Source organism: Petromyzon marinus, chromosome 2, assembly GCF_048934315.1.
Source record: "Petromyzon marinus isolate PM22_M1 ecotype Great Lakes invasive population chromosome 2, UKy_Petmar_22M1.pri1.0, whole genome shotgun sequence".
Taxonomy (NCBI): domain Eukaryota; kingdom Metazoa; phylum Chordata; class Hyperoartia; order Petromyzontiformes; family Petromyzontidae; genus Petromyzon; species Petromyzon marinus.
Window position 1 is genome coordinate 1,930,798 of NC_133668.1, and position 26,314 is coordinate 1,957,111.

At 54.4% G+C, this 26,314-nt stretch overlaps 1 protein-coding gene across 7 annotated transcripts in view; it reads right to left on the minus strand.

Annotated features, from left to right (window-relative positions):
- Positions 1 to 26,314, minus strand: part of LOC116949636 (prolow-density lipoprotein receptor-related protein 1-like) — a 289,619-nt gene that overhangs the window by 20,550 nt on the left and 242,755 nt on the right. For 5 of the 7 annotated variants that reach the window (XM_076069024.1, XM_032967186.2, XM_032967167.2 and 2 more), the window contains 18 exons: positions 25,987 to 26,109; positions 22,515 to 22,655; positions 19,399 to 19,589; positions 18,364 to 18,547; positions 17,491 to 17,576; positions 15,636 to 15,755; positions 9,463 to 9,501; positions 8,348 to 8,535; positions 7,599 to 7,804; positions 6,737 to 6,925; positions 6,306 to 6,454; positions 5,426 to 5,519; positions 4,281 to 4,397; positions 3,460 to 3,579; positions 2,764 to 2,886; positions 2,293 to 2,418; positions 1,937 to 2,053; positions 210 to 316 (listed from right to left, as the gene is read on the minus strand). In XM_076069024.1, coding sequence (XP_075925139.1) covers positions 210 to 316; positions 1,937 to 2,053; positions 2,293 to 2,418; positions 2,764 to 2,886; positions 3,460 to 3,579; positions 4,281 to 4,397; positions 5,426 to 5,519; positions 6,306 to 6,454; positions 6,737 to 6,925; positions 7,599 to 7,804; positions 8,348 to 8,535; positions 9,463 to 9,501; positions 15,636 to 15,755; positions 17,491 to 17,576; positions 18,364 to 18,547; positions 19,399 to 19,589; positions 22,515 to 22,655; positions 25,987 to 26,109 — 2,420 coding nt within the window. The remainder of the gene's footprint in view (positions 1 to 209; positions 317 to 1,936; positions 2,054 to 2,292; positions 2,419 to 2,763; positions 2,887 to 3,459; positions 3,580 to 4,280; positions 4,398 to 5,425; positions 5,520 to 6,305; positions 6,455 to 6,736; positions 6,926 to 7,598; positions 7,805 to 8,347; positions 8,536 to 9,462; positions 9,502 to 15,635; positions 15,756 to 17,490; positions 17,577 to 18,363; positions 18,548 to 19,398; positions 19,590 to 22,514; positions 22,656 to 25,986; positions 26,110 to 26,314) is intronic. The other 2 variants (XM_032967210.2, XM_032967177.2) reach the window with 1 other exon arrangement.

Genomic DNA, 26,314 nt, shown 5'->3' on the forward strand with positions numbered 1-26,314 from the left:
ACAAAGGCGGCCAGGCGTGGTGTTGGCCACCCACCCCCTCGTGTGCCGTGCCTGCCTTCATAGGTGCTCGCTAACAGCACTTGCCCCTAGAGTCCGTTAAGGTGGATCTTCTGTGTTTGGCGGCGATGGTGCTGATGCTGACGCCGACGACGGCGGTGGTGGTGATGGAGGATGTAAAAGAGTTGTTGCAACCAAGTTGAAGCGCTCACCTCGTCAGAGCCGTCCATGCAGTCGTGGTCACCATCGCACCTCCAGCGGCCAGCAATGCAGCGTCCATTGGCGCAAGAGAACTCGCTCTCCGAGCAGGGCCGGGGCGCTAGGGCACAGCGAACACGCGGCCGTCACGCCCAGCCATTGCTCAGTCTCAAACGTAACACACACACACAAAGACCAGAATACCCCCGTATGTAGCCTCTCACAAACTGTTGGGGAAAGAACTTTGAAAAAGCACCGATGAAGGCCAACACGGCACACGAGGGGGGTGGTTGGCCATAGCCACGGCCAGCTGCCTTTGAGGCTGAGTCGACCAAGCCGTGGCTCAGGACCAGTTCACATAATCACCACTGGTGTTGGCCGTGAGCGGGAATCGAACTCGGGGTGGCTGGGTTCGTAGCGCAGCGTGCTAATGACTGCACCGCCGCTCCGCACATACATACACACACAGACAAACCCAACCATCACAGAGACACCCGACCGTGATACGCTCGTGTATTCACACAAGCACAGCCAGCACGAGTGCTCAAATATCCAATCAACAAACACACCCAGCTGTCGCACAGAAACTCAACCATTGTCAAGGCACACACACACACACAAACAATCAATGCACACACATACACACATGCCCAGCTGTCAGATGCAAAGTTAACCATTACATTACTATATTTTCTATTTTACCAGATAAGGCCCTCTGGGCTATATAGCTCTTTTTGAGAAGTGACCTGGCCACAGATGATAGGTCACCAAAGTGGCTTGCAATGTGGTAATGCATAGCAGCCAAACACTCTGAATGCACGTTATTTCTAAATGTGGAGGGGAAAACCGGATGACCCAGAGAAAAATGCATACCACCACGGGGAGAACGACACGCAAACTTCAAATATACAGCAGCAGGCGTCAGGGTCGGGATCGAACCCACGACCTCCTGTATACCAGGCGAGGTAGTTAACATCTCGCCAAAGACAACAGCCAAAAGCCCCTTGCATGGCCAGTTACGAATGCCCGGAACAGTGCACGAGGAGGTGATGTGACCGGCACAATGCCCAGCCTCCCCGCTGCTGAAACTATGCCAGGTACTCTTCAAAGCTGAGTTGACCTAGGGGAAGTCCAGAACCAATTACTGTTATGAGTCGCCATCAATGTTAGCCAAGGCTGGTCCCATCGGGTTCGCGGTGCGGTGTTCCAATCACTCTGCCACCACCCCCCCCCCCCCAAACGCATGCACCCATACGTGCACACATTCAGCTATCTCACACACAATATCTATTTCTTGTTTATAAAATAACACCGGGACCGCCATCTGTTTGTAAACCATAGCCAATGCAGTCCCATTAAATTAATTAGAATTTGTCACACACACACACAAAACCCACGGCCTGCTGCCCTCACCGCTTGCTCAGACCTGGGAACCATCTCATCAACAAATTAAAAATCTGGAACAATGCTGCAGTGGCTCATTAGAGCCTCATCTAAAAGTAACTGCATAATGGGACATTAACACTGCTGTCCGGCTGCCAACACGCGGAGAGGCCTCCTTGCACTTGTGGGAAGTACGGCGAAATGGTGGACGCGTGGTGAGGAGTTGAAACCCCAGCAGGAAACTCCTGCCGAGCCTGTAACAGAGCTCCCTGCTGAGCCATCGACAGGGCACCCCCGGGGTTTGAGTCAGCCGGAGCCGGCCGATGTGGGAGCGCCCGTCGCTTATCGCCGTACGTACTGCATCCCTCCTCGTCCGAGTTGTCTCCGCAGTCGTTGTCGTAGTCGCAATGCCACCTCCCGGGGATGCAGCGGTTGTTCTTGCAGCGGAACTGGTAAGGCTCGCACGTCTTGTCCTCTGCGAAGTCGCGCGAAAGCAAAACTCCGGTCGGAATGACTTACGGCCCAGAGACAATCGCCGTCGCAAGAAATGTAAATGATCAGCGGGCGCCGGAAGTTGGCGACCGTCTGGGACGGAGCACGGATTTTGCCGTGCGGCCGTGTCCACGGCCCTCCGGTTAGCACGCTTGGCTACGCACAGTGCGAAGGAAGTTCAAGTTCGAAGGGGTTCAAAGTTCAACAGAGGGAGCCGCTCACCGCACTCGTCCCTGGGCTCATCGGAGCCGTCGCCACAGTCGTCGTCCCCGTCGCACTTCCACCGGTCGGGGATGCAGCGGCCCGTACCCTTGCAGCGGAACTCATCGGCGCCGCACATCGTCTGGGCTGTGAGGCACAGTGCGCGGGGTGGTGGTGGTGGTACAGGGCCGGATGCGCGAGGGTTAGCGATGCGGGGTGCATTTCACGCGTGGCCGAGTGAGTAGGGAGGGGGGGCGTCAGTGGGAATGAATGGGCGAGGCACTCTGGGAGTGCTGTGCGGGATACGGAGGGCGACGACGCAGGACGAATGTCACATGGTGCAGGGAGTGTAGGCAGGGTGCTGTGGGTTCAGTGGCAATGAATGGCTGGGGGCCTCTGGTGGTGGTGGTGGCGGTGGTGGAATGAGCTTGTTTGTGGAGAAGCCGTTCCCCGGTGTCGGCGCAGAGTGCCGCCAGTGCGGGGTGCGCTCACTGCAGTTGGCCGGCTCGTCGGAGCCGTCACCGCAGTCGTCGTCGCGGTCGCAGACCCAGACGCGCGGGACGCAGCGCCGGCTCGTGAGGCACTGGAAGTGGCTCGGAGCGCACGTCGCCACCGCTGCGGCCGCACGCACACACACACGCACACACGCACACACACACACGCACACACACACACGCACACGCACGCACACACACACACACACGCACACACACACACGCACACACACACACACACGCACGGACAAGACAAAGATCCACCGAACATCCTGTAACGGACTGCGAGTGCTGTTAGCGAGCACGGCACCGAACACGCGGTGGCGGGTGGTCAACATCACGCCCGGCCGCCTTTGTCTCCCCAGTGGTCATATTTACACACCCGCACCAGGTACTTATTTGAGGATGAGTCGACCTAGGGGAGACCTATGACCGGTTCAGATAATCGTCACCGGTGTTGGCTGTGAGCGGGAATCGAACCCGGATTGGCGGGTTCACGTGGCAGCGCGCTAACCGCTACACTACATGCACACGCGTGCACGCACGCGCACGAATTCACAGCTGACTGTCGGGAGCCACTGGGTCTGCCCATGGTGAAGTACTGGACGAGGGGGAGGGCGCAGGAAAGAAGCCGCGGCGGTGAGGGCAAAGAGCGCGGTCTCGGCGAGAGTGGCGGAGAGGCGCGGTGACGCACGGCAGCCCTTCTCATCCTCGCCGTCGCCACAGTTGTCGTGGCTGTTGCAGCGCAGGATGCCCGGGATGCAGCGGTTCGTGGCATGGCACTTGAACTGGCCGAGCAGGCACACGTGGATGTCTGCACGCACACACACAGGCACGTCGGAACGTCGTCGTCATCATCGTCGTCGTCACCGTCATTGAAGAGACGTGTGTGTAAGAGTTGATGTTAATGTTCTTTATAAACTTTACTTTCAGCATATTGCGACATCATTACAATTTACAGCAATTACATTTTTTTCTGGGGGCACTGCGCTCTTCAAGTTAAGTTCTGCTTCATTATTGCTGCGGCTTACCGATGCGTCGTGAGGATGTCACTTTGGTCTGTTTCATTACATTTAAAAAATTGAGAGCCAGTTTTAATGTCCGCACATTTTGCCAAAATTTTAAGTGGACTGCATTTGGACACGGTTCAGCACACTATGGCGCAGTAGGGACAGGTCTGTGGATCGTGCGAAGGTTATGATGTGTCTACAGTCTCCCGCACTGGAGGACTGCATAGTGACCTTCGTACATAAGTGTTTCTTTTTCATGCGTTCGTCTTCAAATGCATCTCCTTACCTCCCACAGATTAAAATAAAAACAATACTCATCGACGACTTGACGCAAGTATCCCGAGGTGGGATACTTACCTCCATGTCTTTAAACTTGTTGAGGACGTTTGTACTTGATTAAACACAAAATATTATCATCATCATCATCATCGTCGTGATTATAAATTAAATAAGCAAAAGAGTAGTTAATGGGGGCCCAGCCCTCGGGGGCAGCTGCAGCGCTCACCGCAGTTGTGCTCATCAGAGTTGTCCCCGCAGTCATTGTCGCCGTCGCAGATGAACGCAGGGTTCGTGCAGACGCTGTTCTTGCACTGGAACTGGCCAGGGCGGCACTTGAACTTCGCTGCAAACACAACAAGAGGGGCCGTCGAGCCGCGAACACCCACGAGCAACATCGTCAGCCGCCGCCTTGCCCTCCCTCCGCTTGGCCGGCCGAAGTCTAACGGCGAGCGACAGCGGCCGTGGCTTGCTGGGACTGCCATCGGGCAGAGAGTGTGGACTGTCTGAGCTGCACACTTCCCTTCGTTGAGTTCCCCTGCTGTTTCACATTTTTAAATGCTGATTGAACGACTTCTAACGGCCGATGGTGCATCCTCGGGTCATCAACTACATTGTCAGACATACATAATCATCATCATCCTCCTAAACTCTATGAAAGTCACGTTTTTGTTGCTCAAACTCAAGACATTTCTTATCATAGAGATGGAAGTCGAAGGTAATTTCAAATGGTCTCCGTGTTCGAGTGAGCACAGCGGTGCTCGTCTAAGATACTGGTGGAAATTCCACATTGCCATGCTCGGGGTGAAGTCTATCCGTATGGAAAGCACATTGTTGATGTACCACGAAAATGGTTTTCATAAAAAAAAAATGAATGAGCTGAAATGACTCCCGACCGGGATCGCTGAACTGCCGATTTTGAGTAGATCGCTGTTACAGTCACAGCAGCAGAGGGCAGTGGAGCAAAAGCCATTGTTGTATTGCACTTCTATGCACCCAACATAAGATCTATCCTCCCCCGCTTTTAATCGGCAATAACCAGCGAGGTGAAGTATAATCAAACGAACCCCCCTCCCTGACCCGCATGGCGCGTGCTGGACTTGATCCAGCAGTGGATTGACGCGTCTTTGTCAATTCCACCTTTTCCACAGAGCAAATCAAATCCAACAACATCATGCGCAACAGTGTTGGCAAAGTTCACCACAACGCCGATTACCAGATCTCGGCACGAGCCAATTCCTGGCACCCGCCACATTGCCCGTGAACCACAGGGGTGCACAGCGTGTGTACACGCGCGCGCGTGCGTGCGACGGTTAGCACGGGCTCGGTAGCGGCGAGCGAGCGAGGCGGTGGGCAAGGCGAAGCGCCACTCACAGCAGTCGCTCGGCTCGTCCGAGCGGTCTCCGCAGTCGTCCTCCGTGTCGCACTTCCACCAGAACGGGATGCACTTGTCGTTCTTGCACACGAACTGCGGGGCGAGAGAGAGCAGCCCTCGAGTCTACCGCGCAAAGCTGCCGCGGCCGCCGCTGTACGACCGCGCCACGCGATTTGAGCTGCGTTGCGCGAGCGCCGTCCGTGATGGCCGACATCGCGCTCCGTGCGCTAGGAGCTTCGTCGGGATCTGAACTGAATAGCGTCCGGTTCAATGGCTGAAAAAAGCCCCCGGGCGCCTGAAACGTCTCACATCATGCCACACGACGCGCTCAGTACAACCCGTGAACACGCATCCGAGAGCAACGTCTCCAATCCATAGAGCCAGGGTGTATTCTAGACGAACTACCAGTTATTTATGTATTCACATTCATTTTTTTCCTCTGCACAGTATTTTATTGGGTGTTGTTATTCATAATATAATTCATACTGTGTAGGTTATAGATTTAAAATGTTTGTATTCCGTGTTTGCTTTGTATGTGCCATGTTGAGCTTCTTTCGCACCGTACGTAGCTAACCGTGGCAATCGGCAGTGTTAACAAAAAGTGCGAACCAAAAAGCTCAGTTGTGTTAACACCTGAAAATGCTGGACATAATCTCCAGCGAAACACGGCGACCAAAACGACCATAAAAAGTTGATTTTCAATACTGCGGTGTTTGCTGGAGAAAAAAAAACGAACAAACCAAAATGTCACATTTGCCCAAGTGACGACTCGATTTGATTGGCCCTGTCGGGTGGCAGAGGGTTTTATATCCAGGTGAAGGACATCGCCCGGCACCACAGGGATGGTGTCGGTGTGTCGGGTAAGCAGCTCCACCTCACCTGGCTGGCGGTGCAGTTGGACAGGCAGGTGTGATGGTCGTTGGCCAGGTAGAAGTTGGTTGGACAGGCACATTTGTACGCCCCTCCGGGCGACACGAGGCACAGGTTACTGCAGCCCGCGTTGTTCGTCTTGCAAGGATGGTTGGGGACTGGAAAGGAAAATAACGAAAGACAAAACTGACTGAAGATACAATGAAGAGTAAGACATTGGAGGTGAGGACACGTGGTCTCGTTCAGACTTGTTGGCGAGGGGCATTGCGTTGAGATACATGGCAATAAGTGAAACATTCAAAAGCACCACTCGAAAGAAATGTTAAAAGCAAAGAAATAATTGGAATAGACAGCCGTGAGAACTTCGAATAGGAGTTCAAACAGCAGGATATTAGAATGGCCAGGATGAGTGGTACACGTGGGGAGGTGAGACGCAGTACCGTCAGGCTGGCGAGATGGGTGGTACACGTGCAGATCCATGGGCCGGTGCAGGGTTTTGATGATGATCGTCCGATCAGCGCCCGTGCTCTTGTGCGCTCGGTTCACCGTCTTAGACTCCCAGTCCGTCCAGTAGATGTGGTCCTCAAAGAGCGACAGTGCGAAGATATGCGGGATGTCCTGGTTCACGACTGCCCAAGTTTAAAGTGGGGGGGGGGGGGGGGGAATAAAAATGAGCCGATACATGCGAGCCCCGCAGAAAGAGTTTTAATAAAAAATAACAATGTAATCCGACGTATTATTACGGCAGTGGTAAAGAGAATAAAATAAAATAAAAACACACCGCACATTCGTTGTTAACATTTTGCAATAACAGTAGTTTGCCATCTTGGGCAATTGCCCTTCGTTCGTCTGCACTGAACGTGGTGAATGATTTTTGAGTTACGTTCCGCATTCATAGTTGCAATCCATGTGAAGCCGAGCACTGTCTGTATATGGGTGGTGCTCATATTCTATTGATGGCCCTGAGCTCCTGGTATTGATCCACAGTCATATGGCAGCGACCAGTTCATCCATAGGACAACAACCATTGACTTCCCACACAGCGGTGCTTATCTTGTTGACCCCAAACGGATGATGGGCTAAATGGAACCATGACCTGGATTCGATCTTGCACTGATTTTGAGTTGTCCTGGTAACAATAAAGTTATTTTTCTTTAACCCCCCCTAAAGAGTCTGCTAACATCGCATTTCCCGAACATGCCCCCCCCCCCTCCTCCCCCAAAGGAGCTGCCCGTGCCGATCGACGGAGCCCTCCGCGTCCATCGACACGAGTGGCGATGCGCCAGCGTCTCCGGCGAGCACCTGTGTGCCGGTTGGCTCCGTCCATGTCCGCGAACTGGATGTAGTCGTCGCGCGCGTCCGCCCAGTAGATGCGCTCGTTGACGTAGTCGAGCGTGAGGCCGTTGGGCCAGGTGATGTGCGAGCCGATGATCACGCTGCGGTTGGACCCGTCCATTCCCACGCGGCCGATGTGCGGATGCTTGCCCCAGTCCGTCCAGTACAGGTACCTGGAGCACAGGGGAGACGCGTGACCGTCGGCTCCCTCCTCCTCGCAAGGTCAAGAGGTCGCCGTGGGCCGATGTTGATCACGTCACCACGGCCAGCCATCGCTTCCTTCCTCGAGACGATGTTCAAGATCCTCTTCTACAGTGTCCCACCAGCATCCTTACAAGAACACACCTCATCGCAGGTCGCCCTCATGCCTGGGTCGGAAAACGTCATTGCCGGATACTGCACATGGCGATACCTTTATTATGGTGGGAATTATGCTATAGTTGAAGCACTTGGGCCTATGCTGCATGATCTGAACTCAGTCCCACCATCTCAGCAGCCAAGTCGAAGAGCTTGTCCCACAGGGACTTGAGATGATCCCGAGATGACAACACACACAGTTGTGGTGCGTCCCTGTAGATTGTGAGCAGAGTGATGATGATGATGACGATGATCAAGATGATGCGGTCAGCGTGCTCTCGGGCGAGCAGGCCGCAGACAATGCGAGCAGCACGAGACAAACCCACGGCCCGGCTGACGGCATCGGCTCCGCGTCTCACCCTCTCGGGGGGTCGACGGCGAGGGCCCGGGGCTCCTGGAGGCCGGAGCCGAGCAGCACGGCGCCGTAGCGCCCGTCCAGGCGCGACACCTCGATGGTGTCGCGCCCCTTGTCACACCAGTACAGGTTCTGGCCGACCCAGTCGACTGCCAGGCCGTCCAGGTTGCTCAGGCTCGTCCGGTGAAGGACCTGTGCGTGCGGCAAGGAGGGTCTCCACTGACGCAATGGAGGTGGCCCCGGAGCGGGCAACCCGTGCAGGCGGCGCCGTGAGCGAGAGGCCTTCACGCCGATGCGCGAGCCGGGAGCGCGCCCATTCAAAGGCGAGTCCATAAACAAAACGCAATTGTCTTTTTCAAACGTACATTGGGCTTATGGCGGTACACACACGCACACACACAAAGAAAACCACAAAGCATGCCGGCAACACGAACGAACAGAGGCCAACAACAGACACGGTCCACCCCACGTCATCTCGAGAAAGGTTTACAAAAAATTTCCCCCCTTTTTTATCTTTTATCCGCATGCAACGCATAAGCCACGAGTGTTGGTAAACAGATGCCAATGGGGGTTGCCTGAAGTTGCCCTCCGTGTGGACGCTGCTGCTGAGGCAGGCCGAGCCACGTTGCTCAAACAGGTTTATCCCCAGCAGTGGCGTAGTGACGACATTATATCAGCTCATGGGGTGCGGCAATCGGTCAGCTGGAGGCATCCCAATACTGTGATTTGTCTGGCACGGTCGCACCTATGGGCTATTATTCACCGTTACGCTCACGGTCTCGAGCATTTAACGCTGTAGGGGCGCGCTCCGTCTTCGCAAAATAACTGTTGTTAGTCTTTCACGCTGTGCTTGACAGCATAGCTCTCAGGGTGGTTGTCAAGGACACCCTGCCCCCAACTCGTAGCTTCGGCCACCAGAGGGAGTGAGGGGGTGTGGGGGGCACCGCACCCTTCGTCTGACGCCCCCCCCTCTCTCTCCCACTGTGACTCAGTAAGGGAAGTGGCGTCGATGACAGGGGGACACACAGAGAGAGAGATAAACACTGCAGCATGCCCGCGGGACAACGTGCCACAAGAACGACACACAAAGCGAGATAAAGCAGTCGACCTTAGACCCACCCCGTGCTCGTCCTCAGAGTTTACACTCTGGTGCAAGATCTGCAGAGACTCGCCCACGGGGAGAGAGACAGACAAACACACAGAGAGGCGGGTGGGGCGGATGAGGACTGGTCACATCAGCGCATCGCCAGTGGCGCCGTATTGGAAGATAATTTTTTTTAACGACGGTTAGCCTGTAAAACCGGGCACCGTGTGAAATGAGTGGATAAATAACCGAGTGAACGTTTCTTTTCAGCTTATTGCGCGCGCACCTCCCGGCCGTCAAGTTTAGCGTACAGCGATGATCCATGCGACTCTGCAATTGGTTTGGCGGAGCGTGGCAGAGATCACACTGGGCGCAGGCCATTGAGGTGCATCTAGGGAGGCTGTGCAGCAAGTAGGTTTCTAAGTAAGCTGCACGGAATGTTTACTGTTAACTCATGCATGGGAATGTTTTTCCTCTTCTCTCTGAACGCTCAATCTGTATCCCTCGTGAGGACGCTGAAAAAGAGTTGGCCGCGCACACCAAGCAGGCCCTGAGGATGTCCATGACTATTGTTATTATTATTATTCATATCGACACGTATCCTGAAAACTTTCGCAGTGATTAGCAATTAAAATTAACAGTTAATTTTCTTCGTCTTGCGTCCGGGCTAGAGCAGGGTTCTTTATTGCAAGGCCCGCGGGCCACTGGCTGCCCCCTGGTGGCCTTTCGTGCGGCCCCCTGATGTGCGGGTCCCCGACAAAACACAACACGTGAATGGTTATTTTGTCTTGGAGGCGGTGTGGCGGCCCTCACACTGATGTTGTCTGATCAGCGACAATGCCACCCCCCCAGAAAATCAGTGAAGAACACCGCGTCAGATTCTCGTGTGAAGAACACCGCGCCAGATTCTGGAGTGAAGAACACCGCCCTAGATTATCGTGTGAAGAACACCGCGCCAGATTCTCATGTGCAGAACACCGCGCTAGATTCTCATGTGAAGAACACCGCGCTAGATTTTCGTGTGACGAACACTGCGCCAGATTCTCATGTGAAGAACACCGCGCTAGATTTTTGTGTGAAGAACACCGCCCTAGATTATCGTGTGAAGAACACCGCGCCAGATTCTCATGTGCAGAACACCGCGCTAGATTCTCATGTGAAGAACACCGCGCTAGATTTTCGTGTGAAGAACACCACCCTAGATTCTCGTGTGAAGAACACTGCGCCAGATTCTCGTGTGAAGAACACCACGCTAGATTTTCGTGTGAAGAACACCGTGCCAGATTCTCGTGTGAAGAACACCGCCCTAGATTCTTGTGTGAAGAACACCGCGCCAGATTCTCGTGTGAAGAACACCGCCCTAGATTCTCGTGTGAAGAACACCGTGCCAGATTCTCGTGTGAAGAACACCGCGCTAGATTCTCGTGTGAAGAACACCGCGCTAGATTCTCATGTGAAGAACACCGCGCTAGATTCCCGTGTGAAGAACACCGTGCCAGATTCTCGTGTGAAGAACACCGCCCTAGATTCTTGTGTGAAGAACACCGCGCCAGATTCTCGTGTGAAGAACACCGCCCTAGATTCTCATGTGAAGAACACCGTGCCAGATTCTCGTGTGAAGAACACCGCGCCAGATTCTCGTGTGAAGAACACCGCGCTAGATTCTTGTGTGAAGAACACCGCGCCAGATTCTCGTGTGAAGAACACCGCCCTAGATTCTCGTGTGAAGAACACCGCGCTAGATTCTCGTGTGAAGAACACCGCGCTAGATTCTCGTGTGAAGAACACCGTGCCAGATTCTCGTGTGAAGAACACCGCCCTAGATTCTTGTGTGAAGAACACCGCGCTAGATTCTCGTGTGAAGAACACCGCGCTAGAGTCTCGTGTGAAGAACACCGCGCTAGATTTTCGTGTGAAGAACACCGTGCCAGATTCTCGTGTGAAGAACACCGCCCTAGATTCTTGTGTGAAGAACACCGCGCCAGATTCTCGTGTGAAGAACACCGCCCTAGATTCTCGTGTGAAGAACACCGTGCCAGATTCTCGTGTGAAGAACACCGCGCTAGATTCTCGTGTGAAGAACACCGCGCTAGATTCTCGTGTGAAGAACACCGCGCTAGATTCCCGTGTGAAGAACACCGTGCCAGATTCTCGTGTGAAGAACACCGCCCTAGATTCTTGTGTGAAGAACACCGCGCCAGATTCTCGTGTGAAGAACACCGCCCTAGATTCTCATGTGAAGAACACCGTGCCAGATTCTCGTGTGAAGAACACCGCGCCAGATTCTCGTGTGAAGAACACCGCGCTAGATTCTTGTGTGAAGAACACCGCGCCAGATTCTCGTGTGAAGAACACCGCCCTAGATTCTCGTGTGAAGAACACCGCGCTAGATTCTCGTGTGAAGAACACCGCGCTAGATTCTCGTGTGAAGAACACCGTGCCAGATTCTCGTGTGAAGAACACCGCCCTAGATTCTTGTGTGAAGAACACCGCGCTAGATTCTCGTGTGAAGAACACCGCGCTAGAGTCTCGTGTGAAGAACACCGCGCTAGATTCTCGTGTGAAGAACACCACGCTAGATTCCCGTGTGAAGAACACTCCGCCAGATTCTCGTGTGAAGAACACCGCCCTAGATTCTCGTGTGAAGAACACCGTGCTAGATTTTCGTGTGAAGAACACCGTGCCAGATTCTCGTGTGAAGAACACCGCCCTAGATTCTTGTGTGAAGAACACCGCGCCAGATTCTCGTGTGAAGAACACCGCCCTAGATTCTCGTGTGAAGAACACCGTGCCAGATTCTCGTGTGAAGAACACCGCGCTAGATTCTCGTGTGAAGAACACCGCGCTAGATTCCCGTGTGAAGAACACCGTGCCAGATTCTCGTGTGAAGAACACCGCCCTAGATTCTTGTGTGAAGAACACCGCGCCAGATTCTCGTGTGAAGAACACCGCCCTAGATTCTCATGTGAAGAACACCGTGCCAGATTCTCGTGTGAAGAACACCGCGCCAGATTCTCGTGTGAAGAACACCGCGCTATATTCTTGTGTGAAGAACACCGCGCCAGATTCTCGTGTGAAGAACACCGCCATAGATTCTCGTGTGAAGAACACCGCGCTAGATTCTCGTGTGAAGAACACCGCGCTAGATTCTCGTGTGAAGAACACCGTGCCAGATTCTCGTGTGAAGAACACCGCCCTAGATTCTTGTGTGAAGAACACCGCGCTAGATTCTCGTGTGAAGAACACCACGCTAGAGTCTCATGTGAAGAACACCGCGCTAGATTCTCGTGTGAAGAACACCACGCTAGATTCTCGTGTGAAGAACACCGCGCCAGATTCTCGTGTGAAGAACACCGCGCCAGATTCTCGTGTGAAGAACACCGCGCTAGATTATCGTGTGAAAAACACCGCGCCAGATTCTCGTGTGAAGAACACCGCGCTAGATTCTCGTGTGAAGAACACCGCGCTAGATTCTCGTGTGAAGAACACCGCGCTAGAGTCTCGTGTCAAGAACACCGCGCTAGATTCTCGTGTGAAGAACACCGCGCTAGATTCTCGTGTGAAGAACACTGCGCTAGATTCTCGTGTGAAGAACACCGCCCTAGATTCTCGTGTGAAGAACACCACGCTAGATTCTCGTGTGAAGAACACCGCGCCAGATTTTCCTGTGAAGAACACCGCCCTAGATTCTCGTGTGAAGAACACCGCGCCAGATTCTCATGTGAAGAACACTGCGCCAGATTCTCGTGTGAAGAACACCGCGCTAGATTCTCATGTGAAGAACACCGCCCTAGATTCTCGTGTGAAGAACACCATGCCAGATTCTCATGTGAAGAACACCGCGCTAGATTCTCGTGTGAAGAACACCGCGCTAGATTCTCGTGTGAAGAACACCGCCCTAGATTCTCGTGTGAAGAACACCGCCCTAGATTCTCGTGTGAAGAACACCGCGCCAGATTATCGTGTGAAGAACACCGCGCTAGATTCTCGTGTGAAGAACACCGCGCTAGATTCCCGTGTGAAGAACACCGGGCTCGACTTGTCGAGGTTCGCGAGCCACGTGGCAGCTTCGAGCGGTGGTTTCGCGGCTACACTTCGAGAGGCTGCCTGACGAAGCGGCGCTACGGGCGAGACGCGACGTCGCGTCCCGTTGCTCGTTCGCCGTCTCGGCGGTCACACGCAGTGGCCCGCCTTTGATCTTCCGCCGCTTGTGAGGCAAACAGGTGCAGCGTGCGGTTGTACGTTCGTGTGCACAGTACGTTGGACTTCTTTTGCACTGTAGGTAGTCAACCGTGATAACCGGAGGTGCGGGGAGGGGGGCAATAAACTGAACACAACAGGAGGTCGTGGTACGAAATAGATTTTTGCGAACCGCTTTAGAGTCCGCGGCAGGTCCCCTTTGTCAACTCGCTACGGAATGAAGGCGTCCTCATGCCGTCGTCGGTCTCTGGCGAGTTTGACCATACTTCACCGTGCCAGTCAGTGTGGGTTGGTGATAGGGGGGAGGGGGGCCCGGGACCGGTTCAGATATCATTCACCACCGACGTTAGCCGGGGCTGGGAATCTAATTGCACTACGAATCCGCCCCAATGAAATGAGTATTTAACCATCAGCCGCAAATATACACACTGCAGTAGATGATTTCAGTATTTTAAAGGCAACCTCAAGGTTATAAAATAAATAGGCTCTATCATCATAAAGTTTTTTTTTAATCCCCCCCCCCCCCCCCCCCATATTGAGATGTGGACAGGTGAGGCTGCAAAAGGCGCTACGTGCACATAAACTGGCAATGCAAAACTCTGCCAATGTAATTTCCATTGCTTTGTTGAATTAAGGTCTCATCCATTTCTATACAAATACCAGGCCTCATGAATGATTCATAACTGAAACCAGATTCGGGGCAAGAAACTCATAAACCACCCATGATACTGAAACCTCGAGTGAGTCTCAAAGATAACCCCCCTTGTTTCCAGGGAGACTCTACTTTGACAGCTTTTATTCCTCGAGCGTGGAGATATGGAAGTGTCATTATGACAGGCAGCCAATGGCAAATATGAATTTATCCGTAGCTGCATTACAAACAAAGAGGATATTAAAATATAATTAGAACAGATGACAGAATGCCAAACTCAAAGAAGAAGTTGCCATTGCTTTGTTGCCGTTTCCCCGCACCTCAGATTAGCCACGGTTGGCTACGCACGGTGGAAAAAAAGTTCAACATGCATGCTTGCATACATTGCTAATCGTCTGATTTAAATGCCAAGTCATGCCTCATTGAGGCTCAAGTATCATTATCAAAATGGCAGTGGAACAAGATGGGACGAGGCCACGAGGCGACTCCGGCAAATTGCTTCATCGGTCAACCGCAAAGGCCGCAGGCTACTAAGGGCCGTCTCGGTGGTAGAGCGAGCGGCCTGCAAAGCAGAAGAGTCGAAGGTTCAAGCCCTGGTTTGTGAGTTAACGCAGCCAATCATCACTCTGGGGTCAATGGAAATGAGTACCACTTTGTGGGGAGGTCAACAGCGATTCTCCTAATGGGTGGGAAATCACTGTTGAATGTCCACCACTGGCTCGGAGTTGTAAACAGGAGACGAGCCACCACCTAGACGCTCTGAGCAACAACGATCAAAACGGCGCACGCGGTACCGTTGGGCGGGCCTCATCCTTCTGGAGTCTGGGACGAGTGGCCACAACAGTTGCGCCATTGTGTTACGGGTGGGGCTCTCTTGTAACTGCGACCTGCGCGATAGGGCTTCATGTGACGGGGGCGCTCGTATAACTGCGGGGGAAGGAGAAGGGTGGCCAAGGCTTTAGTGATGTGGGGGGTTCGCGCGATGGGGAGGTTCGTGCGATGGCAGCGGCTGCTGGCTGCGTGCGAACGCCACCACCTCCAGGTTCCCCCCCTCCAGGTCGCAACTCTGTCCTCACTCGGACGCGTACATCGCCGCTCTTTCACCGTCGCCGGGACAGAGTGCATTGTGGGTGGGCGGAGCGCCCGTTTTAACGAGGAATGCAGCGGTTCAAGGAGAAATTCCCGGCACCGCCACCACCTTCTCGGCACGACGAGGGAAGGCCATTGAATGCCGGTCCACCGGTAATGCCCGCGGGGGGGTCTCGCTTAACTGAGCGTTCGTCTAGGTACCGGGGGGAGCTCGCGCGGACAGGCGCTCCTCAGGGTGGGTGTTCGCGGGGCACGAGCGGCCGTCACCTGCACGTCGGAGCCGTTGAGGTGCATGCGGCGGGTCATGCTGCCTAGCGCGGTGACGTCGGTCCAGTACACGCGCTGCTCTCTGACTTCAAAGTCGAGCATCACCGCATTGTTCAGGCCCTGCGGAGACATGACGGAAAAGCGAATGCTCGTTTTTCATTGCTTAGCCGCGCAGCGATGTCCGGCAGAGGCACCTAAGGTGGACCGGGCATCCACGTGGCATCGAATAAAAAAAACTAAACTTAAACTATTTCTATTTTACCAGGTAAGGCCATCTGAGTGTAACAACCGTAGAAATACTAACGCGCCGTCTGCTTCACCGTGAACATTAAAGGTCCCTTGCCGTTATTTTCAAGAGGGGGTCATTTGCGTGCCGGCGTCAGAGCCCAAATTTGCCAAATTAGAAAACTCAGCAGCAAAACAATTACTCAATTGGAACTTTGCAAAACAATCAGGGGCTCAGCAGCAAACCAAATTACTCAATTGGAACTTTGCAAAACAATCAGGGAGCTGTCCATAAATGACGTCACGCGATTTTGGACAATTTTTGACCCACCCCCCCCCCCCCTCGTCACACGGCGTCACAAAAAGTCAGACCCCCCCTCAAATATGACGTCACAAAGCTCTGCCCCCCCCCACCCAAAAAAATAAAACATGCTTCAAATGGCTTTAAACTATTGTCATTGTAGTGCGTATTTAATGTGCCGCTGCACTCTGATGTTGTAGGAAAAAAACATTCATTTAAAAAGTCTATTTAATTAAATAGAACGTGTTGTCTATATTTATTTAAAGTTGCGCATTTTGATGTGACGTCACATTTCTCAACCCCCCCACCCCCATCGTCACACATCGTCACAAATGTCTGACCCGCCCCCCCCCCCTCGGTGCGTGACGTCATTTATGGACGGCCCCTCATTGCCCCCTGCTAGCAGACTATGCCCCTGGCAAATGAGGATATTCTGGTCTCTTGAGTTCGCACCAGGTTAAACCAAATAAACGTGAACTTCTCTCCTCCCCACCATCTTTCAATCACTAAACTACTTCCATTCTTCCCTTAAAACCCATCTCTTCCCCCTAGCCCATCATCCTACTGCTGCTACTCCCTACACCTGTCTCTCAGCTATTACCAGGCCTACCCCAACCCCTATCACTACCCCAACCCCTATCACTACCCCAATCACTACCCCAACCCCTATTACTACCCCAACCCCTATCACTACCCCAACCCCTATCACTACCCCAACCCCTATCACTACCCCAACCCCTATCACTACCCCTATCACTACCCCAACCCCTATTACTACCCCAACCCCTATCACTACCCCAACCCAGATCACTACCCCTATCACTACCCCAACCCCTATCACTACCCCAACGTCTATCACTACCCCAACCCCTATCACTACCCCAATCACTACCCCAACCCCAATCACTACCCCAACCCCTATCACTACCCCAACCCCTATCACTACCCCAAACCCTATCACTACCCCAACCCCTATCACTACCCCAGCCCCTCTCACTACCCCAACCTCTATCAATACCCCAGCCCCTATCACTACCCCAACCCCTATCACTACCCCAACCCCTATTACTACCCCAACCCCTATCACTACCCCTATCACTACCCCAACCCCTATCACTACCCCAACCCTTATCACTACCCCTATCACTACCCCCAAACCCTATCACTACCCCAAACCCTATCACTACCCCAACCTCTATCACTAACGCGCGTTTACGTAACGCTCTTTACGTAATGCGGGTTTACGTAACGTGTGCACCACAGCGGTGGGGAGGAGGGGGGGGGGTCAAGTGGGCAGGGCCGAGCTGCCGTGCGGTGCCTGCAGCTCACCGCCTTGAGCAGGGTGTAGTTGGAGCCGTCCAGGTTCACTTTGCGCAGGTAGTAGCGGTTGGCAAAAATCAGCACTGCTTCCTCATCTGGGGACAAGCGCGGGAGCTGAAAGTTTAGCGTCGTCATCACGATCAACCATCACCATCATCATCACCGCCGACACAATCTTCACGTCTCTGATTTACGTTGCCACCGACAGTAGCGCCTGTGATCAGCACGGTTGGCTGCGACCGGTGCGAAAGAAGTTCAACAGACGTACGTACAACAAGACGCTGTGTGTAGCTCAACCTCGTTCCTATTTTTGTGAGTCGGCACGTCACAGTGGGTGGGGCTGGGGTAATGAGTGGGTACTCCCCCTCTTCCAAGACATGTGGCCAGTATGAAAGAGTAGGCCAAACACCCTCTTGAGAGGCTCTTTCACCAACAGCGGCGTGAGCAAGCGATCGAAGGGCTGCACTTTTCCCTTCATCCCGCATCTACTTGGTAATGTCCACGCGAACCGCATGCAACCTGGCACGGGTGGCAACGGATGTCTTGCGGCAAGCAGGCAAAACAATGAACGCGTAACGCCGAGACGCGCCCGGCTGCGTGAGCCGCGCACGGAGCGAACACCGAAAGTCAACCAGCATCGCCGTCGTCGCCAAAACCACCCCCCCCACTCACCCCCCTCCCGCACTCGCTGTGCCGCTCGTCACCGTGCAACGCCGCGTAAACCGAGCACCATGCCGGTGACGTTCGACGATGCGATGCGATGTTGGCCGGGCGTGCCCCCCCCCCCCCCACGTGACCCCGACCCCCCGTGACCCCGACCCCCCGTGACCCGACCCCCCATGACCCCGACCCCCCCGACCCCCCGCCGTCGCAGCGCCGCACCAGAGAGGGCCTTGCAGCTGCTGCTGTCATTTTCCCGGGCCCTGTAACCGTCCTCGCAGAGACACTTGAAGCTGCCGTGGGTGTTGACACACGTCTGGCTGCAGGGGTACGCGGTCCGGCACTCGTCCACGTCGATGCACGTCTTGCCGTCGTTCTTCAGCTGAAAGCCCGGCCGGCACTTGCACTGCGTCGGTGTGGAGATCGTGCGTGTCAGCAGTCCGTTCGGCGAAGCGCCGCGGCCGGCGCGGCGATCGGCGACGGGCACGCCACGCGCGTGGACCTCCCCGGAGGTACATCTCAAGACCAACACTGGAGCTCAGTATATGTAGCATGGTATCGCTACATATGTCTATGTTCGGGTGATCCTCATATAAAGTAAGGCCCACGGGAGCGCGACCTCCTAAACAGCCTTTCATTTATATTCTTGGTTCTCTCGGTAAAGTCACGTAGAAGGGAAACAATAAAATAATAAAAATATAAAACAATAAAATTCTCACGACGTTTCGACTGCAACACAATCAATCATCATCAGGTGTGAAAACCACAGCAAGAAAATTTAAAAAAAGTGGCGTTTTTTTAACGTTAGCACCACGGAGAGCGATTTGACAGTTTGTTCAGATGGACGAGTCCATCTGTGTTCGGAAAAGAGGAGGGGGGAGACGAAAAATAATGGATGCGGTCTGAAAGCCACCGTAAGCGTGAACAATCAATTAAGACCCGAAATGGTTTATCAAATCCTTCCAATGATTGCTAAACCAGAATCTTCCCGGTTGAAATTGTCTCTGCGTTTGTATATGTGGATAGCCTCATGAACGAATCCTTTGATTAGGTCACGCACGATTCAACAACAAGAAGCAACAATTCCAATCGTATTTTTTTTGTTTTCATAACGACCACCCTAAAATATGCACGTGCATTAAGACTGTAACCTGGCAGCTAATCGATTGCCATTCGCAGCGCACGTAGCACTCTCCGGCTTCGTAAGGCAAGGCACGCGAGGGGCTGTGGGGAGGGAAGGGGGGGGGGGGCGAGGACCTTGTATCCGATCCTGAGATCTATGCAGTCCTGGGTGCAGCCGCTGACTCGGCGGTCCGAGCACTCGTTGACGTTGCAGTTGCGCTCGTCAGAGCCGTCCTCGCAGTTGTCGCGGTTGTCGCACAGCTGGGACTCGCCGACACACCGCCCGTTGGCGCACAGGAACGACGCCGAGTCGTTGCACTTCCTCTCTGCGCTCGCCACACACCAGGAGCCACACCCGCACAAACAAACAACAAACAAACAAAAAAAGGAAAGGCATTCACAACCGCCGACCGGTTTCATTGGCTTGGCTCACGACAAAAAACATCGCTCGGCTTCGAACGCACGGAGGGCGGGCGGGCGGGCGGGCGGGCGGGCGGGGTACGCGGACGCGAGGGCGACGCAAGACCGGCGGCGCGGTCAGACGGCCAACGAGATTCCCTGCGGCGATCGTCGCCTCCTGACGGCCGCGTTCTTGGCCCACGGCTCCTTCACGGCACCCGACCAACAATTACGGCGACTAGCGCAAGGGACGGCCGCGTAAGAGTAAACGCGTAAATAACAGCGGACACGTCTCTGTTAGACGATGTGAGTGTTTGCTTCAAATTTGGCAATGACAAGAAACCACTTTTCATCAACGACAGCGGACCGTCTCTCTGAGCCGTCAAAAGCGCGTGCGCCACTTAACCCCGAACCCCGCGCCCTGTTGCCGTCACCAACGCGAGGGAGGTTTTCTCCGAGCCTCTCTACAGGAGAACCACTGTTGACTTCCCCACGGAGCGGGTTGCTCATTTTATCGACCCCCCCCCCCCCCAGAGGCGCGGGATGATGTGCCGAGTCAACCCCCCCCCCCCCACCGCCACCACCACCCCCCACCAGAACCAAGTTTCGAACTCACGGAAATTCCGATCGCAAGCCGCTCAACTCTACCGCCGAGCCGGTGCGGAAACGCCACCACTACGCAGGATTCGTCATCTTTGCATTCCCCCCACACACTCTCTCTCTCTCTCGCATGAGGTCACGGTGAGCAGGGCGCCCCAGGCCGCTCGCGACGCACGCGGGAGAATTCGCTCGTTCGCTCCGAGTTAATGCGCCTCCATTCCTGATGCGTAACAATGTCTCGAATGTAACTGCTGATGATCACGATTAGATTTTAATTAACGTTGTCAGCACGAAAGATTGATCGTGAGCCTATTTGTGGGCTGCCTGGCCTTGGCGGGAGGCTGAATCGGCGAGCGCTGGCGCACGACGGAGCCACACAATATATATGCTTCGTACTGGTTGAATTACAATTACAATACTATACAGCGCGAATCCCATATTGTCACTTGTTCATTAAACCTGCAAGCATGACTACAGTGAGGGAAAAAAGTATCTGATCCCCTGCTGATTTTGTACGTTTGCCCACTGACAAAGAAATGATCAATCTATAATTTTAATGGTAGGTTTATTTGAACAGTGAGAGACAGAATAACAACAAAATCCAGAAAAACGCATGTCAAAAATGTTATAAATTGATTTGCATTTTAATGAGGGAAATAAGTATTTGACCCCTCTGCAAAACATGACTTAGTGTTTGGTGGCAAAACCCTTAATGGTAATCACAGAGGTCAGACGTTTCTTGTAGTTGGCCACCAGGTTTGCACACATCTCAGGAGGGATTTTGTCCCACTCATCTTTGCAGATCTTCTCCAAGTCATTAAGGTTTCGAGGCTGACGTTTGGCAACTCGAACCTTCAGCTCCCTCCACAGATTTTCTATAGGATTAAGGTCTGGAGACTGGCTAGGCCACTCCAGGACCTTAATGTGCTTCTTATTGAGCCACTCATTTGTTGCCTTGGCCGTGTGTTTTGGGTCATTGTCATGCTGGAATACCCATCTACGACACATTTTCAATGCCCTGGCTGAGGGAAGGAAGTACTCACCCAAGATTTGACGGTACATGGCCCCATCCATCGTCCCTTTGATGCGGTGAAGTTGTCCTGTCCCCTTAGCAGAAAAAAAACACCCCCAAAGCATAATGTTTCCACCTCCATGTTTGACGGTGGGGATGGTGTTCTTGGGGTCATAGGCAACATTTCTCCTCCTCCAAACACGGCGAGTTGAGTTGATGCCAAAGAGCTCCATTTTGGTCTCATCTGACCACAACACTTTCGCCCAGTTGTCCTCTGAATCATTCAGATGTTCATTGCCAAACTTCAGACGGGCATGTATGTGCTTTCTTGAGCAGAGGGACCTTGCTTACGCTGCAAGATTTCACTCCTTCACGGCGTAGTGTGTTACCAATCGTTTTCTTGGTGACTATGGTCCCAGCTGCCTTGAGATCATTGACAAGATCCTCCCGTGTAGTTCTGGGCTGATTCCTCACCGTTCGAATGATCATTGCAACTCCACGAGGTGAGATCTTGCATGGAACCCCAGGCTGAGGGAGATTGACAGTTCTTTTGTGTTTCTTCGATTTGCGAATAATCGCACCAACTGTTGTCACCTTCTCACCAAGCTGCTTGGCAATGGTCTTGTAGCCCATTCCAGCCTTGTATAGGTCTACAATCTTGTCCCTGACATCCTTGGAGAGCTCTTTGGTCTTGGCCATGGTGGAGAGTTTGGAATCTGATTGATTGATTGCTTCTGTGGACAGGTGTCTTTTATACAGGTAACAAGCTGAGATTAGGAGCACTCCCTTTAAGAGTGTGCTCCTAATCTCAGCTCGTTACCTGTATAAAAGACACCTGGGAGCCAGAATTCTTTCTGATTGAGAGGGGTCAAATACTTATTTCCCTCATTGAAATGCCAATCAATTCATAACATTTCTGACATGTGTTTTTCTGGATATTTTTGTTGTTATTCTGTCTCACTGTTCAAATAAACCTACCATTAAAATTATAGACTGATCATTTCTTTGTCAGTGGGCAAACGTACAAAATCAGCAGGGGAGCAAATATTTTTTTCGTTCACTGTATGTGCGTTACTACCAGCGTCATTACTACGTGCTGCGTGCGGACAATAAGATACTTTTTGTTCGGTTCAACGTCGGCACGGTCAACCCCGCAACCGAGAACTGTAAGGGCCACGGGCCACCGTCGAACTTGATCCGGCCCAGTGCATGCCGGACGGGCGAGGGGGCGGCCACTGACCGCCGAGGGAGCAGCGCGGGTTCAAGGGCGCCTCGTCCGTGTGGTCGTGGCAGTCGAAGAAGCCGTCGCACTCCCAGCTGCTGTCGAGGAGGCAGCGCTTGTTCTGGCACTGGAACTCGGTGGCTTTGCACACGGGGTAGTCTGGGGCCGAGAGGAGAGGCAGAGAGGGAGAGCGCCCTGTGCACGGCTCCGTCTAGACGGCCGACGCTCAGCGTACGCGCGGGGAGGTGGTGTTGGTGGGTGGTGTGGGTGGTGTGTATAGATGTGTGTGAGATGCCTGTGGGTGGGTGGTGTGGGTGGGTGATGTGGGTGGTGTGTATAGATGTGTGTGAGATGCCTGTGGGTGGGTGGTGTGGGTGGGTGATGTGGGTGGTGTGTATAGATGTGTGTGAGATGCCTGTGGGTGGGTGGTGTGGGTGGGTGATGTGGGTGGTGTGTATAGATGTGTGTGAGATGCCTGTGGGTGGGTGATGTGGGTGGGTGGTGTGGGTGGTGTGTATAGATGTGTGTGAGATGCCTGTGGGTGGGTGGTGTTGGTGGGTGGTGTGGGTGGTGTGTATAGATGTGTGTGAGATGCCTGTGGGTGGGTGGTGTGGGTGGGTGGCGTGAATGGTGTGTATAGATGTGTGTGAGATGCCTGTGGGTGGGTGTCGTGAGTGGTGTGTATAGATGTGTGTGAGATGCCTGTGGGTGGGTGGTGTGGGTGGGTGGTGTGGGTGGGTGGTGTGAGTGGTGTGTATAGATGTGTGTGAGATGCCTGTGGGTGGGTGGTGTGGGTGGGTGTCGTGGGTGGTGTGTATAGATGTGTGTGAGATGCCTGTGGGTGGGTGGTGTGAGTGGTGTGTATAGATGTGTGTGAGATGTCTGTGGGTGGGTGGTGTGAGTGGTGTGTATAGATGTGTGTGAGATGCCTGTGGGTGGGTGGTGTGAGTGGTGTGTATAGATGTGTGTGAGATGTCTGTGGGTGGGTGGTGTGAGTGGTGTGTATAGATGTGTGTGAGATGCCTGTGGGTGGGTGGTGTGGGTGGGTGTCGTGGGTGGTGTGTATAGATGTGTGTGAGATGCTTGTGGGTGGGTGGTGTGGGTGGTGTGTATAGATGTGTGTGAGATGTCTATGGGTGGGTGGCGTGGGTGTCGTGGGTGGTGTGTATAGATGTGTGTGAGATGCCTGTGTGTGAGATGCCTGTGGGTGGGTGGTGTGGGTGGGTGTCGTGAGTGGTGTGTATAGATGTGTGTGAGATGTCTGTGGGTGGGTGGCGTGGGTGGTGTGTATAGATGTGTGTGAGATGTCTGTGGGTGGGTGGCGTGGGTGGCGTGGGTGGTGTGGGTGGTGTGTATAGATGTGTGTGAGATGTCTGTGGGTGGGTGGCGTGGGTGGTGTGGGTGGTGTGTATAGATGTGTGTGAGATGCCTGTGGGTGGGTGGTGTGGGTGGGTGGTGTGGGTGGTGTGAATGGTGTGTATAGATGTGTGTGAGATGCTTGTGGGTGGGTGGCGTGGGTGGTGTGGGTGGTGTGTATAGATGTGTGTGAGATGTCTGTGGGTGGGTGGCGTGGGTGGTGTGGGTGGTGTGTATAGATGTGTGTGAGATGTCTGTGGGTGGGTGGCGTGGGTGGTGTGTATAGATGTGTGTGAGATGTCTGTGGGTGGGTGGCGTGGGTGGTGTGGGTGGTGTGTATAGATGTGTGTGAGATGCCTGTGGGTGGGTGGTGTGGGTGGTGTGGGTGGTGTGTATAGATGTGTGTGAGATGTCTGTGGGTGGGTGGTGTGGGTGGTGTGGGTGGTGTGGGTGGTGTGGGTGGTGTGTATAGATGTGTGTGAGATGCTTGTGGGTGGGTGGTGTGGGTGGGTGGTGTGGGTGGTGTGTATAGATGTGTGTGAGATGTCTGTGGGTGGGTGGTGTGGGTGGTGTGTATAGATGTGTGTGAGATGTCTGTGGGTGGGTGGTGTGGGTGGTGTGGGTGGTGTGGGTGGTGTGGGTGGTGTGGGTGGTGTGTATAGATGTGTGTGAGATGCCTGTGGGTGGGTGGTGTGGGTGGTGTGGGTGGTGTGGGTGGGTGGTGTGGGTGGTGTGGGTGGTGTGGGTGGTGTGTATAAATGTGTGAGATGCCTGTGTGTGAGATGTCTGTGGGTGGGTGGTGTGGGTGGTGTGTATAGATGTGTGTGAGATGTCTGTGGGTGGTGTGGGTGGGTGGTGTGGGTGGGTGGTGTGGGTGGGTGGTGTGGGTGGTGTGGGTGGTGTGGGTGGTGTGGGTGGTGTGGGTGGTGTGGGTGGTGTGTATAGATGTGTGTGAGATGCCTGTGGGTGGGTGGTGTGGGTGGTGTGGGTGGTGTGGGTGGGTGGTGTGGGTGGTGTGGGTGGTGTGGGTGGTGTGTATAAATGTGTGAGATGCCTGTGTGTGAGATGTCTGTGGGTGGGTGGTGTGGGTGGTGTGTATAGATGTGTGTGAGATGTCTGTGGGTGGTGTGGGTGGGTGGTGTGGGTGGGTGGTGTGGGTGGGTGGTGTGGGTGGTGTGGGTGGTGTGGGTGGTGTGGGTGGTGTGTATAGATGTGTGTGAGATGCCTGTGGGTGGTGTGGGTGGGTGGTGTGGGTGGTGTGTATAGATGTGTGTGAGATGTCTGTGGGTGGGTGGTGTGGGTGGTGTGTATAGATGTGTGTGAGATGTCTGTGGGTGGGTGGCGTGGGTGGTGTGGGTGGCGTGGGTGGTGTGAGTGGTGTGTATAGATGTGTGTGAGATGCCTGTGGGTGGGTGGTGTGGGTGGTGTGTATAGATGTGTGTGAGATGCCTGTGGGTGGGTGGTGTGGGTGGTGTGTATAGATGTGTGTGAGATGCTTGTGGGTGGGTGGTGTGGGTGGGTGGTGTGGGTGGTGTGGGTGGTGTGGGTGGTGTGGGTGGTGTGGGTGGTGTGTATAGATGTGTGTGAGATGCTTGTGGGTGGGTGGTGTGGGTGGTGTGGGTGGGTGGTGTGGGTGGTGTGGGTGGTGTGGGTGGTGTGGGTGGTGTGGGTGGCGTGGGTGGTGTGGGTGGTGTGGGTGGTGTGGGTGGCGTGGGTGGTGTGTATAGATGTGTGTGAGATGTCTGTGGGTGGGTGGTGTGAGTGGGTGGTGTGGGTGGTGTGGGTGGTGTGTATAGATGTGTGTGAGATGCCTGTGGGTGGGTGGCGTGGGTGGTGTGGGTGGTGTGGGTGGTGTGGGTGGTGTGGGTGGTGTGGGTGGCGTGGGTGGTGTGGGTGGTGTGGGTGGTGTGGGTGGTGTGGGTGGTGTGGGTGGGTGGTGTGGGTGGTGTGGGTGGTGTGGGTGGTGTGGGTGGCGTGGGTGGTGTGGGTGGTGTGGGTGGTGTGGGTGGTGTGGGTGGTGTGGGTGGGTGGTGTGGGTGGTGTGGGTGGTGTGGGTGGTGTGGGTGGTGTGGGTGGGTGGTGTGGGTGGTGTGGGTGGTGTGGGTGGTGTGTATAGATGTGTGGGGCTGCTGACCGCACTCTGCGGACTCGTCAGAGCCATCGCCGCAATCGTCGTCGTGGTCGCACACCCAGCGCTGCAGGATGCACCGCCTGTTCTGGCACTGGAACTCGTCGGCCCCACAGACGTCTCTGAACGCTGAGCACACGGAGAGCAGCGGCGTGATGATCAAACCACCCTGGCCGGGAGCCTGCGGTGCCCCAGGGCACCAGCGGTGCCCCAGGGCACCAGCGGGGCCCCAGGGCACCAGCGGGGCCCCAGGGCACCAGCGGGGCCCCAGGGCACCAGCGGTGCCCTGGGGCACCAGCGGGGCCCCGGGGCACCAGCGGGGCCCCAGGGCACC